This window comes from Camelina sativa, chromosome 11 (assembly GCF_030686135.1).
Source record: "Camelina sativa cultivar CO46 ecotype springtype chromosome 11, ASM3068613v1".
Taxonomy (NCBI): Eukaryota; Viridiplantae; Streptophyta; class Magnoliopsida; order Brassicales; family Brassicaceae; genus Camelina; species Camelina sativa.
The window spans coordinates 16,121,373-16,144,678 of record NC_141890.1 but is presented as its reverse complement, the minus strand read 5'-3'; the positions used below and the strand labels follow the sequence as shown (position 1 = coordinate 16,144,678).

The 23,306-nt window shown below is 42.2% G+C and overlaps 1 protein-coding gene and 1 pseudogene across 2 annotated transcripts; both read left to right on the top strand.

Annotated features, from left to right (window-relative positions):
* Window positions 1-683: 683 nt before the first annotated feature.
* LOC104728573 (cytochrome P450 708A2-like) lies at window positions 684-17,077 on the top strand (annotated as a pseudogene). Its single transcript, XR_015572808.1, has 8 exons — window positions 684-693; window positions 1,829-2,060; window positions 2,179-2,494; window positions 2,590-2,739; window positions 2,836-3,174; window positions 16,484-16,665; window positions 16,745-16,872; window positions 16,963-17,077. The product of XR_015572808.1 is annotated as a cytochrome P450 708A2-like (transcript).
* A 1,819-nt stretch (window positions 17,078-18,896) lies between these two features.
* Window positions 18,897-19,331, top strand: LOC147934065 (zinc finger BED domain-containing protein RICESLEEPER 2-like). The gene has a single exon (XM_087472456.1). The coding sequence runs from the start codon at window positions 18,897-18,899 to the stop codon at window positions 19,329-19,331; it is 435 nt and encodes a 144-aa protein (XP_087328582.1).
* Window positions 19,332-23,306: the final 3,975 nt, after the last annotated feature.

Here is a 23,306-nt window from a genome sequence, read left to right as displayed (position 1 = left end):
TATCATTTGTAAATACAACGGGAGGAGAATCAACTTTAACCTTTGTGGATAAATAACTGAATTCTACATCAAACATACTTTTCTCTATTTCATAGTCTTCTGAAACCATCACCTTCAACTCTTCAAGAGACGTAGTGGGTTGAAAAGTCAGTAATCTCACACATTTTTCTTCATCATCAATAAATCTCCACTCCTTGTTGGCATCCACTGTCCATACACCACAAGTAACGTAGATTTGCATCATAAACAGGTAAGTGAAATTTTCGTGGAAGGTGGAAGAGATGGTAAACAACTGATCACGTTAGATCATGTAGAATGTCGATTTTTTCTGAATTTGTCTATCTTCTAAATAATTAAGAATACACTAACTAAAATATATTAGAACATGTCTAAACAATAAATATAGAATCGTAACCATAAATTAAGATTATTCAAAAAATATTCACTTTTCTTATTTAATTTATTTTCTTTCTATTTCTATGGTATTCTAAGTTTTAAAGATTATAAATTCTAAAATGTCTATGATATATCTTCAACTTCCTTTAGTATACAAGGTAAACCGTGGAAAATATATTCTGAATTGATGTAGAATGAAGAAAAATGTAGAATACATATTCTTAATTTTGTACAACATACAAAATTCAGGTTCTGAAGTTTTTAGAACAAATTTTCCGTCTAAACTTCGTAGAACATGTACAAACTGTAGAATGAATAATCTAAATGTTTCAGAACTTGAAAAAATCGTAGAAAGTCTTTTCGGAACAATTTAGACCAGAAATCATCAATTTACAAACTGATTTTTGACACCCAAAACATTTTTTTCTCAAATTTTTTTTTCACACAGTTGTATACTAACATTGGTTTTCTGTTTGTTTTTTGGTTCAAACTCCTAAAAACTTCACTATATCTCTTAGTAGGGGTATTTTCGTTACAATTGACAATCTTCAAAAAAAATGTATATGGACACAGGTTTGGAAAAACTCCTTTATTTCTAACTTTCCTTAAAAAAATTACTTCATGGATTTAATCATCTTTTAACTTATCTAATTCAAGAATCTCAAATAAAAATCAATAAATTATACAAGAAAAGAGAGATCTAATTCTTGCTTATAGTAAAGTTTTGATTTCACTATATTTCTTTAAAACACATATACTTTGTTAGCAAAATCATAGTGGAGTGATTTTTGTGTAAAACTTTCTATATTACTTCTTAGATTTTCGAAGCGTGGACTTTATATACGTCCAGGCTGTCCAGCAGATATTATAAACACGTAAAACTTGATAGACAAGCAACATAATCAATCGCACATGTACTTACATTCAATTCGTCTCGCTACAAATTTCGTATGCGTCAAGCAACACAATATTGATAAATTTTCAATGAAAAATCCCCCGGCCCGAAAACAAAAATAATAGAAGAAAGATTGTATTCTCATCATATAATCAGTAATTCATACATTATTGTGTAGTTGTGGTCTTGTGTATATGTGTGGGTGATGAGTTGACAAAATAAAATTTGAAATTCTTTTACAACTTTTTTTCGTGTTTACCCCTCTTAAACCACAAGGACAACTTTTCTTCACAAATAATCTAGACCAAAAACTAAAAAGAAAGTTTAAATAGTTAAATTGAACCAAAACAAAAAAATGATTCTGGAGGGAGTTATTGTCCGTACCAACCAATCTCTCAACCGACTCATTCAATGTTACCCAACTTGAATAAATATATATACTACATAACTTGAATCGACGAGAGAGCATAAAGAGGGTACTGCCCTCGTAGAATTTTGCGTCCCTAAACCCTCAAACCAATATCGAATTCGAAATAGTTGAAAGAATGAAATAAGTTAACATGGTAGAGATTTATGAGTTACTGACTGTGATAGTTTCACTCATAGTGGTAAAGCTATTCCATTGGATCTATCAGTGGAGATATCCGAAAACTAATGGAAAAGTACCTCCGGGGTCTATGGGTTTTCCGATCATTGGAGAGACTTTTGAGTTCATGAAACCTCACGACGCTCTTCAATTTCCAACATTCGTCAAGGAGAGAATCCTCAGGTTCTTTTGCTAATTTATCCAGCATGCATTTGTGTGTATGTTTAAACATATATTTTACATTACTCATAAGTGTTGCATTGTCTTTTTTTTCCTTGTCATTTTTACGTGGGGAAATTAGATATGGACCAGTTTTTCGAACAAGCTTATTTGGAGGAAAAGCTATAATCTCGCTGGATATTGTACTGAATGTGGAGATAGCGAAGGCAAATCATCTCCCTGGAATTACGAAGAGCAAATTACGACTATTTGGGAAAAACAACTTGTTTATCCAGAGCAAGGAGTCCCATAAACATGTTCGAAACTTGACATTCCAATTGTTGGGTCCACAAGGTTTAAAACTGAGGATGCTGGAAGACGTTGATCTTTTGGCTCGAACATACATGGAGGAAGGAGCTAGTAACGGCTTCCTTGATGTCAAGGAAACATCAAGCAAGGTAAAAAAAGTCATCCGTATTGTGTTGTCTATACCTTTTTTGTATTATTATCTTCTAATCGGTGACTTAATGAATCATTTCATCAAAATTTGTAGATTCTAACCGAATGCCTTGCAAAGAAAGTTATGGGAGAAATGGAACCAGAGGCCACAAAACAACTCGCACTATGTTGGAGATATTTTCCAAGGGAGTGGTTTCATTTCTCTTGGAACCTTCCTGGGACTGGTGTCTATCGAATGATGAAGGTACATATTATTAAGTTCATCTAATCTTTATAGCACTATATATGTGAAAATGATTTGGTAGTAAAAGAATTAAACCGAAAATGTGTTTTGTGACAGGCAAGAAATCAGATGATGAAGTTAATTAAGGAGACAGTATTAAAGAAGAGAGAATCAGGAGATGAATTTGGGGAGTTTTTCAAGATCATATTTGGAGAAATGGAAAGAGGAGCGAATACTATGAGCATAGAGAATGCGATCGAATACATATATAATTTCTTTTTGATTGCTAATGAAACAACACCAGGAATTCTTGCGGCTATAGTAAAACTCATAAGCGATCACCCTAAAGTCAAGCAAGAGTTGAAGAGAGAGCATGAGGGAATTGTTCGGGGGAAGAATGGCAAGGAGGTCGGCCTAGCTTGGGAAGATTATAAATCAATGACTTTCACCCAGATGGTGAGTATATGCCACAATCACACATTAATGTATGAAACTAGATTTCCACAATGAATTTGTTTAGTGAGGGAAACAAATTTAAGGAAATAATCTCTCTGAAAACTCGATCTAAGCTTGAAATTGGAAAAGGGGCTTTAGATCTCTTAGAACTCAAGCTAGGGTTTTTTGCTAAGAAGAATGAAAGAACTGAATTATTGTATTAGATGTGGGATGTCTTACAATGGAGAAGTATCCCCTTATTTATACATGTCCCTAGATTACATAATATATTAACTTTCCTTATAACTCGAACTAAGGTAAGGAAAGTTGCTTCTTTCCTCGAGTCGGCCACCGGGCGAATTGGGAAGTCGGTTCTTCATCTTCAAGGCTGGGCTTCCTTCTTCCGAACATGCCTCAAGTAATATTCAATTGGGTTCTTAACCGGATTCCCGGTTAAGATAATCGAATTATCATTCTGGTTTAGTTCGGTATGTTGGGAGTGCTAAATCCCGCACCAACAATTAGTCCCCCCTAGTTCCGAATATTCAAGAATTAATTCGAATGTTGGGACTTTAGGAAATAAGATATCCGATCTGAACCATAAAGAATTTTGATTTTATAACCTGGATTTCCGCACCATCTTGCTGGGAACACCGTCTTGATGACACGTATCATTTACGTCACATCTGCTAGGTCGGAAACCGAAGAGTCGCCTAGGTCATGATGAGTTTCGTAGGGTTGCCGCCCATTCGACTCTATAAATACGCAGCTCCTCTCGTCATTTCTCATTTTCCGCCAACAACGAAAGGTATTCTGTTCTGTTCTCTCTCCTCTTTACTTATTTTTATTATTATATATTTTCCGATTTTCCTCCGCACTCTCCGACCATCTGTTATGGCGAGCACTTCGGAACCCACTTCCTCGCAGGAAATTGAATGCGATCAACTAGTTCGGCGCACTTCCAAGCGTAAAGCTCCCGGAACAGAATGTATCACGCAGATCGGAGGATTTGTCAGATCGGGCTCCGAAGCCCAACTTCCTTTGGTCTGCTGTTCGGCTGGAGCTTCCTCTTTGCAAACTCAACCTTTAAACCTGGAATCAGATCGGCATGAGTATGAGAACACCAAATCGCCCAACATCGATTTATACCCAGAAGAAGGTCGATACATTCCCTTAGGGATCTCGGTCGAAGATATTCTGCCCTTGTTGGATCACGAAGGGCGAATTGGAGGTAAGAAAACTTTGAGTTCGACCAAAATTGATGTGAGCACCGGATCCGACCCTGACCGAGACGACCGAGATGCACCGAGCGCGACCGAGACGCATGAACAAGACGCACTGGACGCGACCGAGACGCACCGGGCGCAACCAAGACGCATGACCAAGACGCGCCGAGCCCAACCAAGATGCTTGTACCGTCTCTCCGATACCTCTCGGCCAACACCCAAATACCTCTCGGCCACTCATACCACCCGCGGAACAACTTGAGACCGGTCTTCCTAGTGATGTGCGACACCAACCAATCCCCAAGGATCAACAAGGAGAAGCAAGACAAGTCACCTAATGGGCATTTCAAGCCAAGCTCCAACCTTTACACCAAGGACTCATGGCTAGTATCACCATTGAAGAGCCTTGAGTCGCGACCAGCTTTGGGAAGCTTGATTCGCGTGTCTTCACCATCAAGCTAGTGTGAAGACGCCCCTAAGTCATTAGAAGGAGCTGTACTCTTTTTTCCTCTTTGGGTTTGTCCCAATGGGTTTACCAAAGAGGTTTTAACGAGGCAGCGAACTCTAGTGCATCTCCACTTCATTCCCACTTGGCTCATGACTTGGAAACACTTATGGACATGCTTAGGAGCCAAGGAAGTGAAGATCCTATCACCCACGTCCCACCAATGACGTGGTGACCCTATCCCCTTCATTCCCTTATCTTATTTCCTCTTGAACCTTCTATGACTGTTTTTTTGGTCTTTGTTTTGAATTGCTTTTGCTTTTACTTTAGGGACATGTGCGTTCCTTAGCTTTGGCCGCGTGTCTAGGGTTTTAGAGTCTCCCATTTGTAAGCCTCCCTATATAAAGGCCTAAACCCTCATTGTAAAACGCAGACTTGAAGAATGAATTAATTTCCAAAGAGAGAATCTTTGTTTCTTGTCTCACCTCTCTCCTTAGCCCAAGTCTGGGATTTGGCTCTTGAGAAACCCTAGGAGATTCATGAACCGGGTTCGTAATCTCTTAGTTCGACCGTATCACGACCCGAGTCATCTCTTGTGTGTCGTCGCATCGATCCACCTTCGCAACCACCTTCGCTTCGCTTCGTAACCGCTCAAGTCCATCATCGCTTTGTCCCGAAACCGCTCGAGTCCATCATCGCTATGTCTTGCACCCGCTCGTACCCTTCGTTCCATCGTCTCGTATCCGCTCGTGAATCCCCATCGTTCCATATCGTGCCCTCTCGATCCGTTCCGTGTTCCCTGAGTCGGCCCAGCCGTTCCGAGCGACACGACCGAGTCCTCCCGTGCAACTTTCATTTCCCTCGTTCATTTGGTCCCATATTTCGTTTCCACCGTTCATCTACTTCGTAGAGACGAGCCACCAAGCCTTGACCGAGGAAAGTCTTATCTGACTCAGCCATCTCAAGAGCACTCATCCCTGACCGAATCGGTGTGACCGTGCGACCGAGTCGAGTGCCGATACGCGCTCACATCAAAAACAGTCAACAATATGATGAACTCATGTGGTTTGGGTAACAGCGGTGTTACAATTCTATTCCCACGGGACGACCAGCCACCCTGGAATCCTCCGGAAGGGTACATATGTTTGTATGAAGATTATTTCTCTGAATGTCGCCTCTGGTTTCCGATTCCTGCTTTATTATCGTGGTATGCCCAAAGGCGCAAGATGCCGATCTGTCAGTTTGCCCCAGGCAGTATTTGTAACATCGTCGCTGCCCTCACTATAGCAACCGAAGTAGGAATCAATATCGGAGTTCAATGCTTCGAGCAGTTATCGAATTTCAAAATATCGAAGAGCAAGGAGAACTGGGAAGTGAATATGAGGCCGAAGCACAACTTTCTCCTTGGCAGGAAAGTTAGCAATTTCAAAAAATGGGCAGACCGCTACTTTTATGTCCTTGTTGACCAATACTCGTTTGAGGATACACTGGGCATCCATCTGAGAATATGGAATGAAAATCCTGGTAGATTTTAATTTTCCTGTTCATTTTGACTGATAACGGCATTTCTAACTAATTTTTACTTTCTGTCTCTTGCTTTCAGATCGCCCCTTCTTTGCGACTCGTTTACCTCACGGCTATCAATCTGTCAGAGACGCATTATTTTCCGGAACTTCTCGACGGTGGGAATTAATCACTCACAGGCGAGTCAAAAAAGCGATGGGAAAAGCCAGGACAAAACCTCGAAACCCGTCAGAGCATGTGTTATCGAGGCCAGTTGCCTTCAAGTTGTGCATCCGGACTCTCAGGCTGTTGTCTAATCTGACACCGACCCTGTTCAAGGTAATGAGGAAAACGTCGACATAGTTGGTGTCGAGGATATCGTTGAAACCGACAGTCCTGCTCCTACCCTTGAAGAAGCCGACCCTCCAATTGCTGAAGAGAACGTCCTCCCGCTCGAAACTGGGGAGAGACAGAAGAAGAAGAAAAAACAAAGCAAAGGGAAGCAGGTCAGAGATGATTCTGTTTCTGAGCCGCGACCCATGGTTAATCGCAAACGTTCGGCAGAAGAAGTCGGATTAGAATCGGCTGATCGATTTCGCGTGAAAAGAGGAAATGACAAAACCGATCAGTTTGCTTTTGACTACTTTGGTGACGAATCGTGCAGCCTCTGGCGAACTCTTCCAGAATCTGAAAATCTCAAGTCGAATCCTTCCGGAAACGGATAAACTGGAGTTCGAGAAGGCGTACCTCGACATCGCCGAATACCATTTAATGGTTTGTGTCGCTATTTTTCCTAAAATGTTCAGATTTCGTATGGGCGATCTAAAGTGCTTTCCTTGTATTTACAGACTGCTGCCAAAATCAACATGCTGACTCAGTTGTATGACAGGCGAACAAAGGCTCATATGAACTTTGGATCCGAGCTCGAGAAAATGAAAGAATGTACAAAACAGATCCGAGCAGCTAGTAAAGCTAAAGACGACAGAATCTAAGTGTTGGAGGTTATTATCATCGGAAAAGATGAAACAATTGCTCAGTCCGTACTGACGATTAAGGATCTGAAGTCGCAGACGCTTGCTCTCGAAGAAGAGAGATCCGAACTGTGACGAGAGCGCGATGAGCTAAAGGCCAAACTTGACTCTGAAGTTAGCAGACTCCGCCGAGATCGTCTGGAAAAAGTGGAGCAAACAGCGAAGAAGGCACAAACTCGACTAGATAAAGTCAGAGCTTATCTAGTCGAACAGGATAATGTAGTTCGCCCCATGGAGGACCTGTTGAATCAAGCTGTTGGAGTTCAGGAGATGGTGCAGTATCTGATTGGAAAAGGGGTCGTTATTCTCGAAGAGAAAATCGCGGAGATCGACGTGAGAAAGACCAAGGCTAATGACCTCGTCATGTCCCCAGATCAGCTCGGCTTCAGACTTCTCCATCCTGGGACCACGGCTCTGGACTCCGTGAGGCATCAACATGGTTTTAAGGCTGCCATCTTTCAGGCCGACTTATCCGATGCTTTGGAGGTTTAACCGTGCATCCTTCAATTTCTTTTTGTAGCGAACTCGTTTGGGTCCGGGTTTTGGAAAAATCCTTGTAAGAATATTGCCGACTTGTACGACTCGTTTTGCTTTTAAAGTTCAAGAACTTTATTTTTTCCTATTTTAGGAATTTTTCCTTTTATGTAGAAATATAAAATTTTCAATATTGGGAAGGTCGATCTTTTCCAATTTCGCGAAATTGGGAAAGATGTATCCTTCTAAACTGATGTAAATATGCCTGCACACCTTTGTTTACTTGGAATCACCAATACCGAGGAAAGCTTAGAGTCGGAATAATGCCTAGTTCTATTACCAGCGTTGAATCCCCACTCGCCGGGAACAATGTCCCAACGTTCTCGAATGTAGAGGCTATCGAGAGAGGAATGGCTTACTATCTGAACATCCGGGTTCCCTGGATGTTAATGTGCCGTGTCAAACCGGAAGAAAGGCGTGATCTGGAAGAGTTTTTCCATTCTGTGGAAGATCGCCATACAGAATACCACGATAGACTTGCCGCCTCAGAGCAAGTGACACGTGAATTACTGCTTAAACTCGAATTGCTTGAATCCCACCCAAAGAATTGGATCGAGAATGGGTTTGACAGGATAGCTGCTTTGCCACCGAGTTTGATTGTGTATTGCAATGAGTGCCATCAAGAGGTGGATCGGAGGTCCATTCAAACGGATCCTGCCTTGATCGGTGACTTTGTTCCAACTGATATTAGGCCGTTCTACACAAACAGGCGTGCTAGTGAGAGTGATATCCCCAAAGCTCATACCTTCTTTCGTCAGGTAAGTATCCTTCCTTGTTAATGAACAGTTAACCCATTATCGCTCTGACTTCTTTATATTCATGCAGATTGAAGCCATGCATCAAGAGCTGAGTCAAGACCTTCAGTATTTTCATATGAAGAGAGATAGGATTGATCGCCAGCTAAAGAATCTGGAGTCCAAGATTGCTATACTCAAGGCAAAAAGGAAAAGGAATACTGACCTGCTCGACGAGTCCGAACAGAAGGCTAGGGCACTGGAGACTCGTCCCGAAGACTGGGAGAAGACTGGGCTACAACTGTTGTGGCCAATGCCGAAGCGACTCAAGACGAGTGTTCGTGAGATCGCCGCGAGTGGCGCATTAGTTCGAAATTAGTATATTTTACTAACTTGATCCTTTAATTTAAAAGCAAGAATAAGACTTCGCCGCATTGTAGCAGACAATTTGATCTTTTAATTTTAAAGTCAGAATAAGACTTCGCCGCATTGTAGCAGACAATTTGATCCAATTTGATCGTTGTTTTATTATTATATTTTATAAAAATGTACCATAGGCGAGACGTCTCCCGGCTTACATCAGGCAATTTTTGTTAAATGATGGTAGAAAACAACGATCTGGGCCTCGAAAGTGGGCTATTTACCCTTAACGGGATGTGTTTGTTCGGAGGGCGAGATGCTGGGCTCGGCTTATCTCCTTTGCTTTAGTTTGGATGTCGGACTGCGAAATTATTCTCTGGATTCTCTGGGTTCGGCTAACCATTCCGTCCGAACTAAATGTTGGGTGCGAAATAAATACTTTGGGTTCGGCTTATCCCACAAATGAAAGATCGGATGCGAAATAAATACTCTGGGTTCGGCTTATCCCTACCTATGAAGGTCAGATGCGAAATAAATACTCTGGATTCGGCTTATCCTGACATATAAAAATAATGCGTTGTTACGCGAGTTGATCACCTGGCCAGGGTGTCAACGAGAATGAGTTCGGTACGAACTGAAGAATACTCAATCCAGATCAGATTGAGAACTGATATATATATATATATATATATATATATATATATATATATATATTCTTCTTTTTTTTTCTTTTTTTTTGAAAAGACGCGTGTTTAGAGCATTTAATGCTTGCACGATTTTTTAGAGTAATTATCGGGACGCAGCAAAAGTCTTGCTGCGATCAGATTGGTGGAATCAGCGGCGGTTGTCCTCCAAGATTTTGTATAAATAGGGGAAAGGTCAAGCAGGTTCCTCATATTCCAAAATTCAAGTTTAAGTGCAGAACAACAATGCCACTTACTACCCGATCTGGATGGTTGAGAAGGGCCCGAGAAGGGACAGCCGCTGCGGCTAGCGGCTCTGATCCAAATTCGTCAGGTAATTCCCCCGTACAAGTGGAGATGTATCGATGTCGTGGACCCGTTCCAAGCATCAACATCGTTGGTGCGGAGGGGGATCCTTTACGTCAAGAACACCGAAGGTATCGAGCGCACCTCCTGGCGCATCACCTTAAACTCGATCCGGTCCTTTGACTCTATTGTTTGGAAGGGACGTTTCGAGTCTTGGATGAGATGATTGTTGGAGGTTTCTTTCTGGCGAAGTGGCGTGTGACTCGTTTGCTCGTTATGCATGCGGCGTGCAAGGAACAAGTCGCCCACATGGAGGTGCCCGTTTTACTCGAGGCCGACTGCGAATCCTTGGAAGAGACCGAATATCCATTTATCATAGATGTCTGGGCCTACCGGGCTTCCCAAGAGAGGCTGACGCGATACGCCAATTTTCTGGAATCGGTGGGCCAAATCTTCCGTGAAAGGCATATGGTAGAGGGCCCATGTACCTTCCTGGAGGACTTGGTGTCCAATGGCTTCGAAGTGCCGATGGAAAGGCTTGAGGCCTTAAGGCAGGAGCGTCAGTTCTGGCGAACTGAACTGAGGAAGCTGACAGTGGAGGAACCATTGTAGTCCGATCTGTCCGGTCCGCGTCCCATTTTGCGGCTGCAGGATCGTCCAGAATGCTAGTGGTGGGAGTCAGATCGTGCCAAACTCGGAAGACCGGCGGTCCTTTTTTCTCATCTAGGGCTAGTTTGTCATGAGGGGGTTTCCACTTTTTCTTTCCTTTTTTTGTTTGTTTAATTTGTGGCGAGTTGCCAAACTGAATGTAATTGAATTACTATTCTGAAATTAAAATTGAATATCAACGGAAACTTTATTGATATTCTAGCTGCACTAACTTAATCTTTTTAGAAAAGATAAGGAATTGCCTACGTACCCCGAAGTGGGGATCAAGCCAGTCATAGTTCACATTTCAAACGAAAGATTGGTGGAGTTCGGATTCCCGAAACCTCCTAGTTAAGGTCGTGAAAACGACTTAATAGTAATAACGCTTCAAATGGGCCGCGTTCCACGAGTCCTTGTGAAAGATTCCGCTTCTACCCATTTGGTGAAGTAATCGGTTAGCACAAGGATGAACTTCTTAGATTTCGACGCTGGCAGAGGCCCTATAGCGTCCATGGCCCAGCGCCTGAAAGGATACAGAGCTGTAACGGTATTCAGTAGTTTAGGCGGGACATGTCGCATTAGTCTATGACGCTGGCAAGCTTCGCACTTTGCCGAGAAGGCTTCACAGTCGGCAATCATAGTTGGCCAGTAATGTCCATTCTCCTTGATCTTTAAAGCGAGTGCACATCCGCCAGAGTGCTTGCCACCTTCACCTTCATGCACTTCCATCATGATTCGTTCGGCCTCGTCGCGAGTAACGCAGGTAAGGAACACTCCGGACGAATTTGGCGATTCAAATTTCCATCCAAGAGGATGTATTTAGCGATACAAATTTCCATCCATCGGAGATGTAAAGTTTAATCTCAACTTGCCAATCGTCAGGTGGCTTCGTGACATCTGTCAGGTCTTCTATCGGCTCGTCGACTTCCATTGAAACTGAGACATCATTGATTACAGATATCAGACTGACTAGATCGATGCTGAGAACTTCTCACCATTCGACTGGGATGGTACGCCGCAAATCAGGGTCGGAGCAGTTTGCCAAGGCTGGGAGGGCATCGGCTGCTCGTTTTCATTTCGCGGGACCTTCGTCAGAGAAAAAGAGGTGAATTCCCCGGACAATGCTCGCCGCTGAACTGGCTGACTACCAATTGGGAGTCGCAGAAGACTTGCAAATGTGTCACCCCGAGTTCTCGTGCTAACCGAAGTCCCACAAGAACAGCCTCGCACTCCATTTCATTGTTTGATGCTTTGAAGTTGAGTTTTAATGCTTGCTCGAACATTTCACCAGTGGGAGATCGGAGGATGAGTCCGATGCCGGATCCCTTATTTGTCGATGAACCATCGAAAAACATCGTCCAATGTTCCTCCTTACGGGTGGGGTCATCAAGTTCAGGAGACAACTCGGTAATGAAGTCAGCCAGGACTTGCGACTTCAGGCTTGGACGAGAGTGGTATTCGATATCATATTCGCTTAGTTCGACCGCCCACTTCGCCACGCGTCTGGATTGGAGGGGGCTATGGAGGATGGTTTTGAGTGGCTGATTTGTAAACACAACGATGGAATGTGACTGGAAATAGGGTCAAAATTTCCGTGCGGCGACGATCACAGCGAGGGCCAACTTTTCCAGCGTGGGATATCGTGATTCTGCATCGTTAAGTGCTTTGCTCGTGTAGAAGATAGGTTTCTGATCTCCGCGGTCGTCTCGGACCAATACACCGCTGACTGTCGAACTGGAGACCGAGACATAGAGGTACAATGTTTCGCCATCTTCAGGTTTGACTAGCATTGGATGGCAGGTCAGATACTCCTTCAACTGCCGAAAGGCGATCTCGCAGTCTTCGTCCCAATGAAAGTCCTTGTTTCCATGGAGGAGTTGGTAGAAAGGAAGGCACTTATCTGTCGTTGGTAGTTTGCTCCGCCGTTCATAGTTCGTCCGAGCAGCATGTCGTTGATGTAGACCTCCATAGTTCGTCCGAGCAGATCGGCGAACATCATGTTCACCAGTCGTTGGTAGTTTGCTCCGCCGTTCTTCAGTCCGAACGGCATTACCTTATAACAGTAGGTTTCCATATCAGCGAACATCATGTTCACCAGTCGTTGGTAGGTTTTCTCACGGTCGGTTGAACTCATGGCGATCTGGTTGTAACCCAAGAAGGCATCCATGAACGAGAGTAGTTGGTTTCCGGCCGTGGCTTCGACGAGACGGTCTATGTGTGGCAAGGGAAAGCTATCTTTAGGGCACCCCTTGTTGAAGTCGGTGAAATCCACGCAGACTCTCCACTTGTTGTTCTTCTTTTTAACCACGACTGGATTAACCAACCAATCGGGATATTGGACCTCCATTATTTGATCCGGTTTGAGTAGTCGCTCAACTTCGTCCTGGACCGTTTTCGCTCGATCTGGACCCAAACGCCTGCGTTTTTGCTTGATTGGTTTGAACATGGGGTCGACGTTAAGCCTGTGGCAGATGACTTCGGGGCTTATCCCGACCATGTCCTTTGTCGACCAAGAAAATGTGGAGGACGTTGATTGCAGAAAGGCGATCATCTTCGTCTTTATGTGATCCTCGAGTTCGGCCCCGATGCCAACAGTTCGTGAGGGGTCAGAGGGATTGATGTTTGCCTAGATGATCCGACATTCCGGAGACTTGAAATGGTCGCGATCCGGCTTATGAGGACCTGTAAGCTTGTCCTCGCTCTGTAATTGCTATGCATCCTCCGTTTTCCTTTGCTTCTTTTCGATTACGGAGCAGGATTGAGCCATCCTCTGATCGCCATAGAGGGTGCAGATCCCCGTGGTGGTCGGGAACTTAAGGCTGAGATGATAGGTCAATGGTACGGCTTGCATTGCGTATATCTATGGTGCCCCTAGAATGGCATTGTAAATTGGGGGCGCGTCGATGACCACAAACTTAGTCTACCAGGTCACTCCGCCAGATCGCACTTGTAGTTTCACATCGCCCGTCGACATTTTGCGATCCCATCATACCCGGTCAATGTCCGAGTCTTGGGTTTCACTTGTTCTGGCGTGATGCCCATTTTTTCTAGCATTTGCCAGAATAATACATTGACGGTGCTTCCAGTATCGACCATGACTCTTTTGACGTCGAACTCACCCATGGCTACTTTGATGACCAGGGGATCGGAGTGGGGGTGTTGGATCCCTTTGGCGTCCTCTGGATTGAATGATATGGGGTCCGTGTAGAACGAAGGTTCGTTCGAGGCTGCCTGAAGACTGCAAACTTGGCGTGCCCTCTTCTTCAATGCTCGAACGGAGTCGGCACAATCCTCTGGCGGGCCAAGTATCATAGTTATTCGACCTCGGAGAGGGGAATTGGCGCCCTTGGGATTCTTCCCTCTCTGTCGCTTGGGAGGACCAGGTAGTTCGTCCTCCTGGGGCATTTCTTCTTGGCGATTTGCGAGCACTTGGTTGGCTGGCTGTTGAGTATCATTCGCCTGGTTGTTGTTCACATAACCTTGTCCGCGGCCACCGTTAGATCGACCACCTTGCCATCCTTCACGACGACCTCTGCCTCCGCAGATACTTTTGGGCTGAAAGACGGCTTCGAGTTCACCAGAAAGGTAGTTTCCATACAGGTAGTTCTTTAGATGGACGCACTCGTGCGTGGGATGGCTGGCGATCATGTGGAAATCGCAGTATAACTCCTTCGAGTCAGATGGTTGCTTGTTTTGGCCATCCACTTCGGAGACTGCGTGAACGACGCCCTTCTTCCGATCCTGAGGGTCGTGATGCTTTCGGGGCTCATGGTGCTCGTTCCGAGTTTTAGCCTTTGGGAGATACGACGGCGGTACGATTGTTTTCGCGGCTATTCGGGCGTCCTCGTCTTCAAGGAGTGCAAATCTGGAGGCTCGATGTAGCGCGTCATCGAGGTCCTTGGGTTCCCGGATGTTGAGGTCCTTCCGTAATGGTGGTCCAGGGATCAGGCCCTTCCTGAAGGCAGAAATTGCGGCGTCTTCTGGGACAGAGATGTTTGCCAGCTTTTCTTTAAATCTGCCCAGAAAATTGCCAATGGGCTCGCCGGGTTCTTAGGCCATTTCCCAGAGATCCGAACTCATCACACCACGCTCGATGAAGATTCGATAATGCTTGAGGAAAGCTGTTGACAATTGGATGAAGTTGTCTATTGAGTTCAACTCGAGCCTTGTTAACCAAGTCAAGGCGGGTCCAGAGAGGCTATCGACGAACAACTGGCAATACCCAATATCCCTTTGTTCGTCGGTAAATCGTGCCTTTGCCACGGTTGCCATGAAAGATGTCATGAAAAGGACTGGATCCTTATCTCCGAGGTAGGTTGGGAGCTTCAGCTTGACGTTCGGTATGGCGGTTTGTCGAATTCGCTGAGTGAAAGGAGTTCGCCAAGTGACTTTGACGATCCTGTCGATCTCTGGAGCTGTGCTGATAGCTCGATGGAGAAGTAAGCTCATGCCGCAAATCTGCGATTGATCTCTTCGATCTGGAGGCAAGGTCCCGTGCTTGTTGAGGGGGCGACCGGGGTAACCATAGTCTCCCGGTTCTGTGAGTTCGAGTTTGACGGTCGGATGCTCGACGTGGCCAAGGAGGGAAGGGTCCTTCGCTCCAACTGGTTGACCGTTGGTATGTCGGAGAAGTCGAGATGACGAGTGAGATCGCCTGTCCCGAGTGCAGGTGACTGCCCCGCAGAGGTTGGTGATGGGGTCGTGTGGGTTATGACGGTATCAACTCTGCGGTTGGTGTCGAAGATCATCTGATAGATCTCCTTTGTCATTTTACCGAACAAGATCTTGAAGTCTTCCATGGAGACGACCTGCGGATTTTGGGCCGCTATCGTAGTGCGATTAGGGAGATTCTCGGTTCGGGCTCCGAGTTGTTGCTCCGTGGCGTGCATCTTTCCCTTGCTCGAGGTTTGTTCATCCGAACGCTCCGCATCGAGGTTGACTGGTTGTTCGTGAGTTCGCCCTGTCCCTTGGCTGGGCTCTCCTTCAGATCTGATCTCCACTGGGAGTTCGGGGCAGTTATCGGTTGGGTTAACCGATGAGGTGACGCTACGACAAAAGTAAACGGCTGTCGTTTGCGTGGTTGGGATGTCACCTTGTGCTTCGGTGTTGCCTTGAGAAGATGCGAGACCCGTGACGTCAGATACACTTGAGGAAGTGCGGTTCGCGCCGGTTATGTCGTTGCTGGTAACTGGAGACATTGTCAGGTGTTTTGGGAAAAACTTCCGGTCGAGTTGCTTCGACAGATTAGCTTGTAAAAACGATTTTGCGTCCCCACAGACGGCGCCAATTGTAGAAACTAGGTATCTACAATGAATTTGTTTAGTGAGGGAAACAAATTCAAGGAAGTAATCTCTCTGAAAAATCGATCTAAGCTTGAAATTGGAAAAGGGGCTTTAGATCTCTTAGAACTCAAACTTGGGTTTTTTGCTAAGAACAATGAAAGAACTGAATTATTGTATTAGATGTTGGATGTCTTACAATGGAGAAGTCTCCCCTTATTTATACATGTCCCTAGATTACATAATATATTAACTTTCCTTATAACTCGAACTAAGATAAGGAAAGTTGCTTCTTTCCTCGAGTCGGCCACCAGGCGAATTGGGAAGTCGGTTCTTCATCTTCAAGGCTGGGCTTCCTTCTTCCGAACAAGCCTCAAGTAATATTCAATTGGGTTCTTAACCGGATTCCCGGTTAAGATAATCGAATTATCTTTCTGATTTAGTTCGGTATGTTAGGGGTGCTAAATCCCACACCAACAATTAATATATCAATATTATTCATTCTCAATTAGTTTGTTATATTTGTATGTCTATGAACCTTGATATATTGTAGTTCAAACAAATTTGGTGTTCTATTTCAGGTGATAAATGAGTCGCTTAGGATAACAAGCACAGCGCCAACAGTCTTAGAATAACCGATCATAATTTCCAATTTGGTGATTATACCATTCCAGCTGGTTGGATCTTCATGGGCTATGCTAATGTCCATTTCAATTCAGAGAAGTACGATGACCCTTTAACATTTAATCCATGGCGTTGGAAGGTGATTTAAATTTGAACATCATCTTTTAACTTATTTACAAGTTTATAGAATTTTTAGCATATAATCACTAAAATTTCAGAGTGGAGACTTGGGCTCAATCCTCTCCAAGTCGTACATTCCCTTTGGTGCTGGTTCTAGACTATGCGTAGGAGCTGAGTTTGCTAAGCTTCAAATGGCCATTTTTATCCATCATTTGTTTAGATACCGGTCCATTTTTATCACTGAATGCTTTAAGCTATTTTTAATAATTCAAACCTTTTTGAATTACATGTATTTCTATGTACCCATGGTTTGAAGGTGGTCAATGAAAAAAGAGACTACAGTACTTCGAAGGTTTATGCTTATGTTTCCATGTGGATCTGATGTTGAAATCTCAGATGAATCCAAAGAGGATAACTCTGCTGGTTATTAGAGTGGTGGTTATATTTTTTAATTAAGGTTGTTGGCTCGAATGGTCAAATGGATACAAATCATCTTGGAAGAGAGTGTATTTGTCTATTGAATTAATAATGTGTTAAACATTGTTTCTAGTATATGTCCACATATTGGTTTAATTTCGTCACAACAAAGAGAACGTTTGTCATTGTGACGGATATTATTTGGCCAGAGCGTCACGAACTCATCATCGATTTGTTATAAAAGCCAACTAGAAGATGGATTTATAGCGAAAAGTTCACCCTGGGAAAAATAACCAAACCGATTTGTCCGAACCGAACCGAACTGAGATTTGGAAAAATCGGTTCGGTTAGTGTTTTTCTGTTCGGTTCAATCGGCATAATTTCTGTAGAGAGTTCGGGTATGTCTTTGGGTCGGTTCGGTCGGGTAACCCGAACGGATAACCGATAACCGAAAATTGTGGGTTATGGTAGAAAAGTTTTTTTAACCCTAGTCTCATATTTTTTCGACAGCCGACACATTCTTCTTCACTCTCTAGATTTTTTCTCCAATTTTCATTTCATCTTCTTCTTTTCCCCTTTGATTCTGTCTCAGTAACCTCCAAATCGTGGGTCGAAGTTTCTTAGTTCGTTCAATCGTTGAGTTCCTTGTTTGAAGTCAGAACTCATAATTCAAAAGTGTAAGTTATTACTCCAAATCTTTTCTATCGGGTTTATTAGGACTTTTACTTATGTTTCTCCCTTTCTCTGTTGAAATGATATGAGATTATGGTTAAACTAGGAGTTTCTATGCTGTTGAAATTAATATTGGGTTCCAATTTATTTGAGATTTCGATTTGGTTTAGGACATTTACGTTTGATTTTTGATAAAACTAGAACTATGTACTGATTTATGTTTGATTTTGTTACTAACAGTCTCACATTTGTTCAAGTCTATAGATGGTTTCTTTTCACGACAACAATGATGAGTTCATTGATGAAGAGGAAGTAGTGGAACAACCTGATGAAGCTGGAAAGACGAAGAGGGGGTCAACTGGAAAATTAAGTTGTGATGTGCTACCAAAGTCAAGGAAAAGACTTGCTCGTAGATCAGAAGTATGGACACATTTCGTTGAGAATGTAGATTCTGAAGAACCAGTCAGAAACTGTCGGTACTATGGGCAGGAGATTGGTTGTTGCAGCAAGAAAACCGGAACAACTCCCATGAAGAATCACCTGGACAGATGTAAGTTGTACTTGGCTTATAAAGAGAGTGGGTCTCAGTCTGTTTTGGCTGCCGATAGTAGTGGTGTAGTCACAGCAATGAAGTATGATAAAGACTTGTTCAGAAGGTCAGTCAATGAGATGATTGTACTCAATGAGCTGTCGTTTTCTTTTGTGGAATCGGAGGGGTTTAGGAGATTTTATTTGAATGTACTGCCAATGTACACAGTATATTGTAGGAAGACAACAACCACCGACATTTTCGCAATGTACCTGCAAGAAAAAGATTGTATGAAGAAGATGTTTGCTTGTGATAAGAAGAGAGTATCTCTCACTACATATATATGGACAGCTCCTACTACTTCATGGAGTTACATGGTGGTCACAGCCCACTGGATTGATACAAACTGGGTGTTGCAAAAGCGGATCATAAGCTTCAAACCTGTCACAGACCATAAGGGAGAAACCATTGCTGCACAGCTTATTCAGTGTATAGAGGATTGGGGAATTGGAAGCGTTTTTACAGTGACAATTGACAATGCCAAGGGTAATGATAAAGCATTAAGGTTGATGATAGATGCTTTGAGGCTGTAGGGACCTCAGACATTAGTTAGAGATGGTGCATATCTACACATGCGATGTTGTGCTCACATTCTTAACTTGATTGTGAGAGATGGTCTAGCTTCAGTGAATGAGAGTGTAGTTGCCATTAGGAACGCAGTTAAGTATGTGAGATCATCGATCCAAAGGCTTGAATCATTTCAAAAACGAGTTATGTTTGGGAAGGTAACAAGAGGGAGTGTTACATTGGATTGTATTACAAGATGGAATCCGACTTACCTTATGCTGACATCTGCCTTGAAGTTCAAAGATGCATTTGACAAGTTGTTGGCAGAAGACAAACTGTACAATGATTACTTCATGGAGATAGAAGAGGAGGGAGAGAAGGGAGAGAAGGGAGAGAAAAGGATTGGGCCTCCAACTTCTGTTAGCTGGGATGAAATTCACAGGTTGGTGAAGTTTCTGAAGTTGTTTTTCAATTGCACTTTGTCATATTTCAGCATCTAAGACAGTGACCTCTTCACTTTGCTACAATGAGATAGTCATCATCGAGCAACATCTCATTTCATTAAGCTACCATAATGATCCGCTCCAACAGAAACAAGCAATGGCCATGAGGGCTAAGTTTGAAAAGTATTGGGATGGACTTCTCAACATGAATCCATTAGTGATCATTGCAAGTGTCTTTGATCCAAGGAATAAGATGCAATTTTCATCTGTTTGCTTCGACAAGCTCTACGGTAAAGACAGTGAGGAGAGTAAGCATCTAAGATCCTCAATTAAGATTGTCATGAAGAATTTGTATGAAGAGTATATCTCTACGCAAAGCACCTCTTCTCAAGGTAGATCCAAGAGTGATATGGGGGGTTCTGAACAAGCAAATGATGTGCTTTTTGATTTGTCAGATGATGATGGGTATGATAGAGAGTTTCTATATTCAGAGATGGACAATGAAACTGCAAATGAGGAAGCTACTAGCGAGTTGGACATATACTTGATGGAGAAACGTGTGTCACGTTTGAAAAATGTCTTGGGAATGGATTATGATGTGCTATCATGGTGGAGGCGTAATAGTGTGAAGTTTCCTATACTGGCTGAGCTTGCTAGGGATGTGCTTGCCATTCAAGTGTCTTCAGTTGCTTTTGAGTCAACATTCAGTACAAGTGGGAGAATTTTAGACCCTTACAGAAGTTGCCTACCACCCAATATGATCGAAGCTTTGCTCTGTTTACAACAGTGGCTGAGAAACACTATGCATGCTGAAAAGGTTGCTAACTTAGCTCAAATGGTTGAATAATTGGAGTTCCATGACTCACTAGGTAATCATTTATGGTTTTGAATATGTTTTTACATTATCTCATTCAGTTCATGTGGCTTTAAGACTTAACATATTCAAGCTTATGAATATTTGTTTCCTTGTGTAGCTTCTCCTTCTTTGGACCAACCTCCGGCTGCTGTGTGAGTTGCATGTGGGGTTAGAGACTCAATATAGAACTGTAGGTACACTTGTGCTTCTATAAATCTTCTAATTTATAATCAAATTCTTTGCTTCAGTGGTAATTCAATAATTCTTGTCTCTTTGTATAATTTTGTTGCAGGGATCACACAATTCTTAGTGGCTAGGAAACAATCTATGTATCTCTCTTCACTCTTTCTACTCTATTCTATGACTTGAACTTATTGCCTCTTTTTGAACTTGAAGTTTTTAGTTGTTTGAACATGAACTTTTTATGCTGTGGTATGAACTACTGAACTATTGAGTATGAACTTATTTGTGGTTAAGACCAGCTCATGTATGGACATTTTGCATGATTTTTGCTAATTTATGTTGTTCATCACTTGTAATACGGTTTAATTCGGAAGCAACAATCAATGACAGAAATAACCGGTAATCGAACCAAACCGAACCGAATATTAATTCGGTTATACTCGAAACAATTAGAAAATTCAGTAAAAACCCGATAACCGAAATAACCGACCCGAACCGATCCGAACTACCCGAATTCGCAGGGCTAGCGAAAAGTATAAGGAAGAATTACTCAGATGTACTCCAAAAGTTGGTTTATTCCTGATATGTATAAATTTTCTAAAAATTGCTCAGATATTTAGTATCCTGGGTGTAATTACAATTTATCCTTTGGGTTAATTTTTTATTCTGAAAATATTAAAAAATACACATCAGCAAAAGATTCCACATCATTATTGACTGTGAACGTCTGATTTATATTATTTCACGGCTGAGTTATAATACTTAAGGGAAAACAAAAGGTCTCGTAGATTCATATGACGGCTGAGTTATAAAATTCTTGTTGGCTGACTTATAACAATAAATAAGCTAAAATTGAACGTCCGATTTATATTACTTCACGGCTGAGTTATAATACTTAAGGGAAACCGAAAGGTCTCATAGATTCATATGACGGCTAAGTTAAAATGTTTCGTGGCTGACTTATAACAAGAAATAAAAGTAAACAGCTGAATTTTACTACTTGAGGGCTGAGTTATAATACTTAAGGGAAAATGAAAGGTCTCTTAGATTCATATGACGGCTGAGTTATAATGCTTCGTGGCTGACTTATTAGCCGTTTCATCTTTCCTCATGTTCTATCCGTAATCATCGAGAACAACCTTCACAAGCTTGTCTTGTGTTGTTTCCGCATCTATCTGCACAACTCTACACCCTCTATCATCGGTGTTAAATACATATTTGTGTTTCTTTACTCAACTACCAGAACTGGATCCATGAAAGAAAATGAAGAAGAATGAGGAAAATTAATAAGAATGAGGAAAATTAAGAAGTGAAGAACAAGGTGCAGAACAAGGTAAAGAACAAGGTGAATAAGAAGGTAAATAACTTCACTTTTGAACCAGGTGAAGAAGATGGAAGTCGAAAAAATGACGTTTCATATTTCCGGAGAAGATGATGACATGGAATGATGACATGGATGATGCGTCCGAAGTGGCAAGACAGCCACCAAACTAACATGTAAATCAGCCTAATTAAATCAGCCATCAAACAAGATTATAACTCAGCCGCAACATAAATACTATTACAGTAATTAAAAAGCAAAAAAATGGCTGTCAAATTCAGCCGCTTAATCAATTGAAAATTTGTAACTCAGCTGTATCGTTTAATAAGTCAGCCGTAAATGAATGATATTCTAGTAATTAATCCACTACAAGAAAATAATTTTATTGAGACGTAGTTTTGAGACATAAAATATTCGTCACAAAACTGTGACATTTTAAATACGATATTATGACTAAATTTATGTGTCACAAATTCATAGTATTTCCGTCACTCTATTATGACGGAAAAAAATCGTAACCAAAGTTTGTAACAATTAGTGATGAATATGCTACGATAATATTAATCGTCACTCTTATGACTACATTGTGACCAATATGTTGTTGCAAATTAGTTATGAATTTATAATAGATATGCAAGTCACAGTTTGTAACATTAAAATGAGTAAACATTAGTCATAAAATAGTATAAATTGTTATGTCATTTATACAAAGCCCATTAAACTATGTGTAAAGCCTTAAATACAACTCAATGAGAGTGTTCTTAAGGTAAAGAAGGAGTTATACACGCCAATATAAGCAGTGTATCCTCAAGAATAAGTATGAGAGGCAACAACTCTCTCACACCAAAGATAACCCAAATAACGTTTAGAATAGTGTAGAGAATCAAATGAAAGAAAGATAGAGACTAAGCATTGCCAAATCTTGGTCTCTCCATGAGATTATAGAGACTACAAACTACACATTTAAGTGTATAAGAAACGATTTTAGTAAGGGGAAAACCCCCAATTGGAGAGCTTGATGAGATTAGAGAGATTGAGAGTTTGATGAGATTAGAGAGAGAGAATTTCGTGTAAACACAGAGTATCAAATAGAATAGGTTTTCAATTGAATATCTTTTACAATTAGGCTATGCCCTTAAATAGGAGAGCTAGCTAGGGCAACTCCCTTTTACAAATAAGGAAACATAAGATAGGGACATAAAGAGAGAGACACACTTTCCTACTATGTGATCTTTCCTTCTTTACACCTCCAACGGCTAGATTAGAAGGTTCTAGATCATTGTGGGAGTCTAACTTCTTTCCTTCTCCTCTTGCCGTAGTAACCCCAACCTCGGATAGATCTTGACCAATAACCCAGACTTTGCACATTTGATTCTTGATGGAGAGTGGCGAGTGAACTCCTGGATGTGTTACTTCTTCATCCGGTTCAATACAAGTTCCCTCCTAGAAATGTGCAATAACCAGTGGTGGAACGACGATCTTCACGGTCTCCGGCGTAGTCAGCATCACAATATCTGACCAGTTCAGTGCTCTCATTATGTCCCATCCAAATGCCTTGTCCTGGTGATCCCTTAATGTATTTGAGGATTCGATTCACCATGTTCCAATGACGCACCGTTGGTTCTTTCATATGCTGGCTAGCTTGGTTTATTGCAAAACAAATGTCAGGTCG

Excerpts from the sequence above, each read along its gene's own strand:
- LOC147934065 (XM_087472456.1), top strand. The coding sequence starts at position 18,897 with ATGCGATGTTGTGCTCACATTCTTAACTTGATTGTGAGAGATGGTCTA.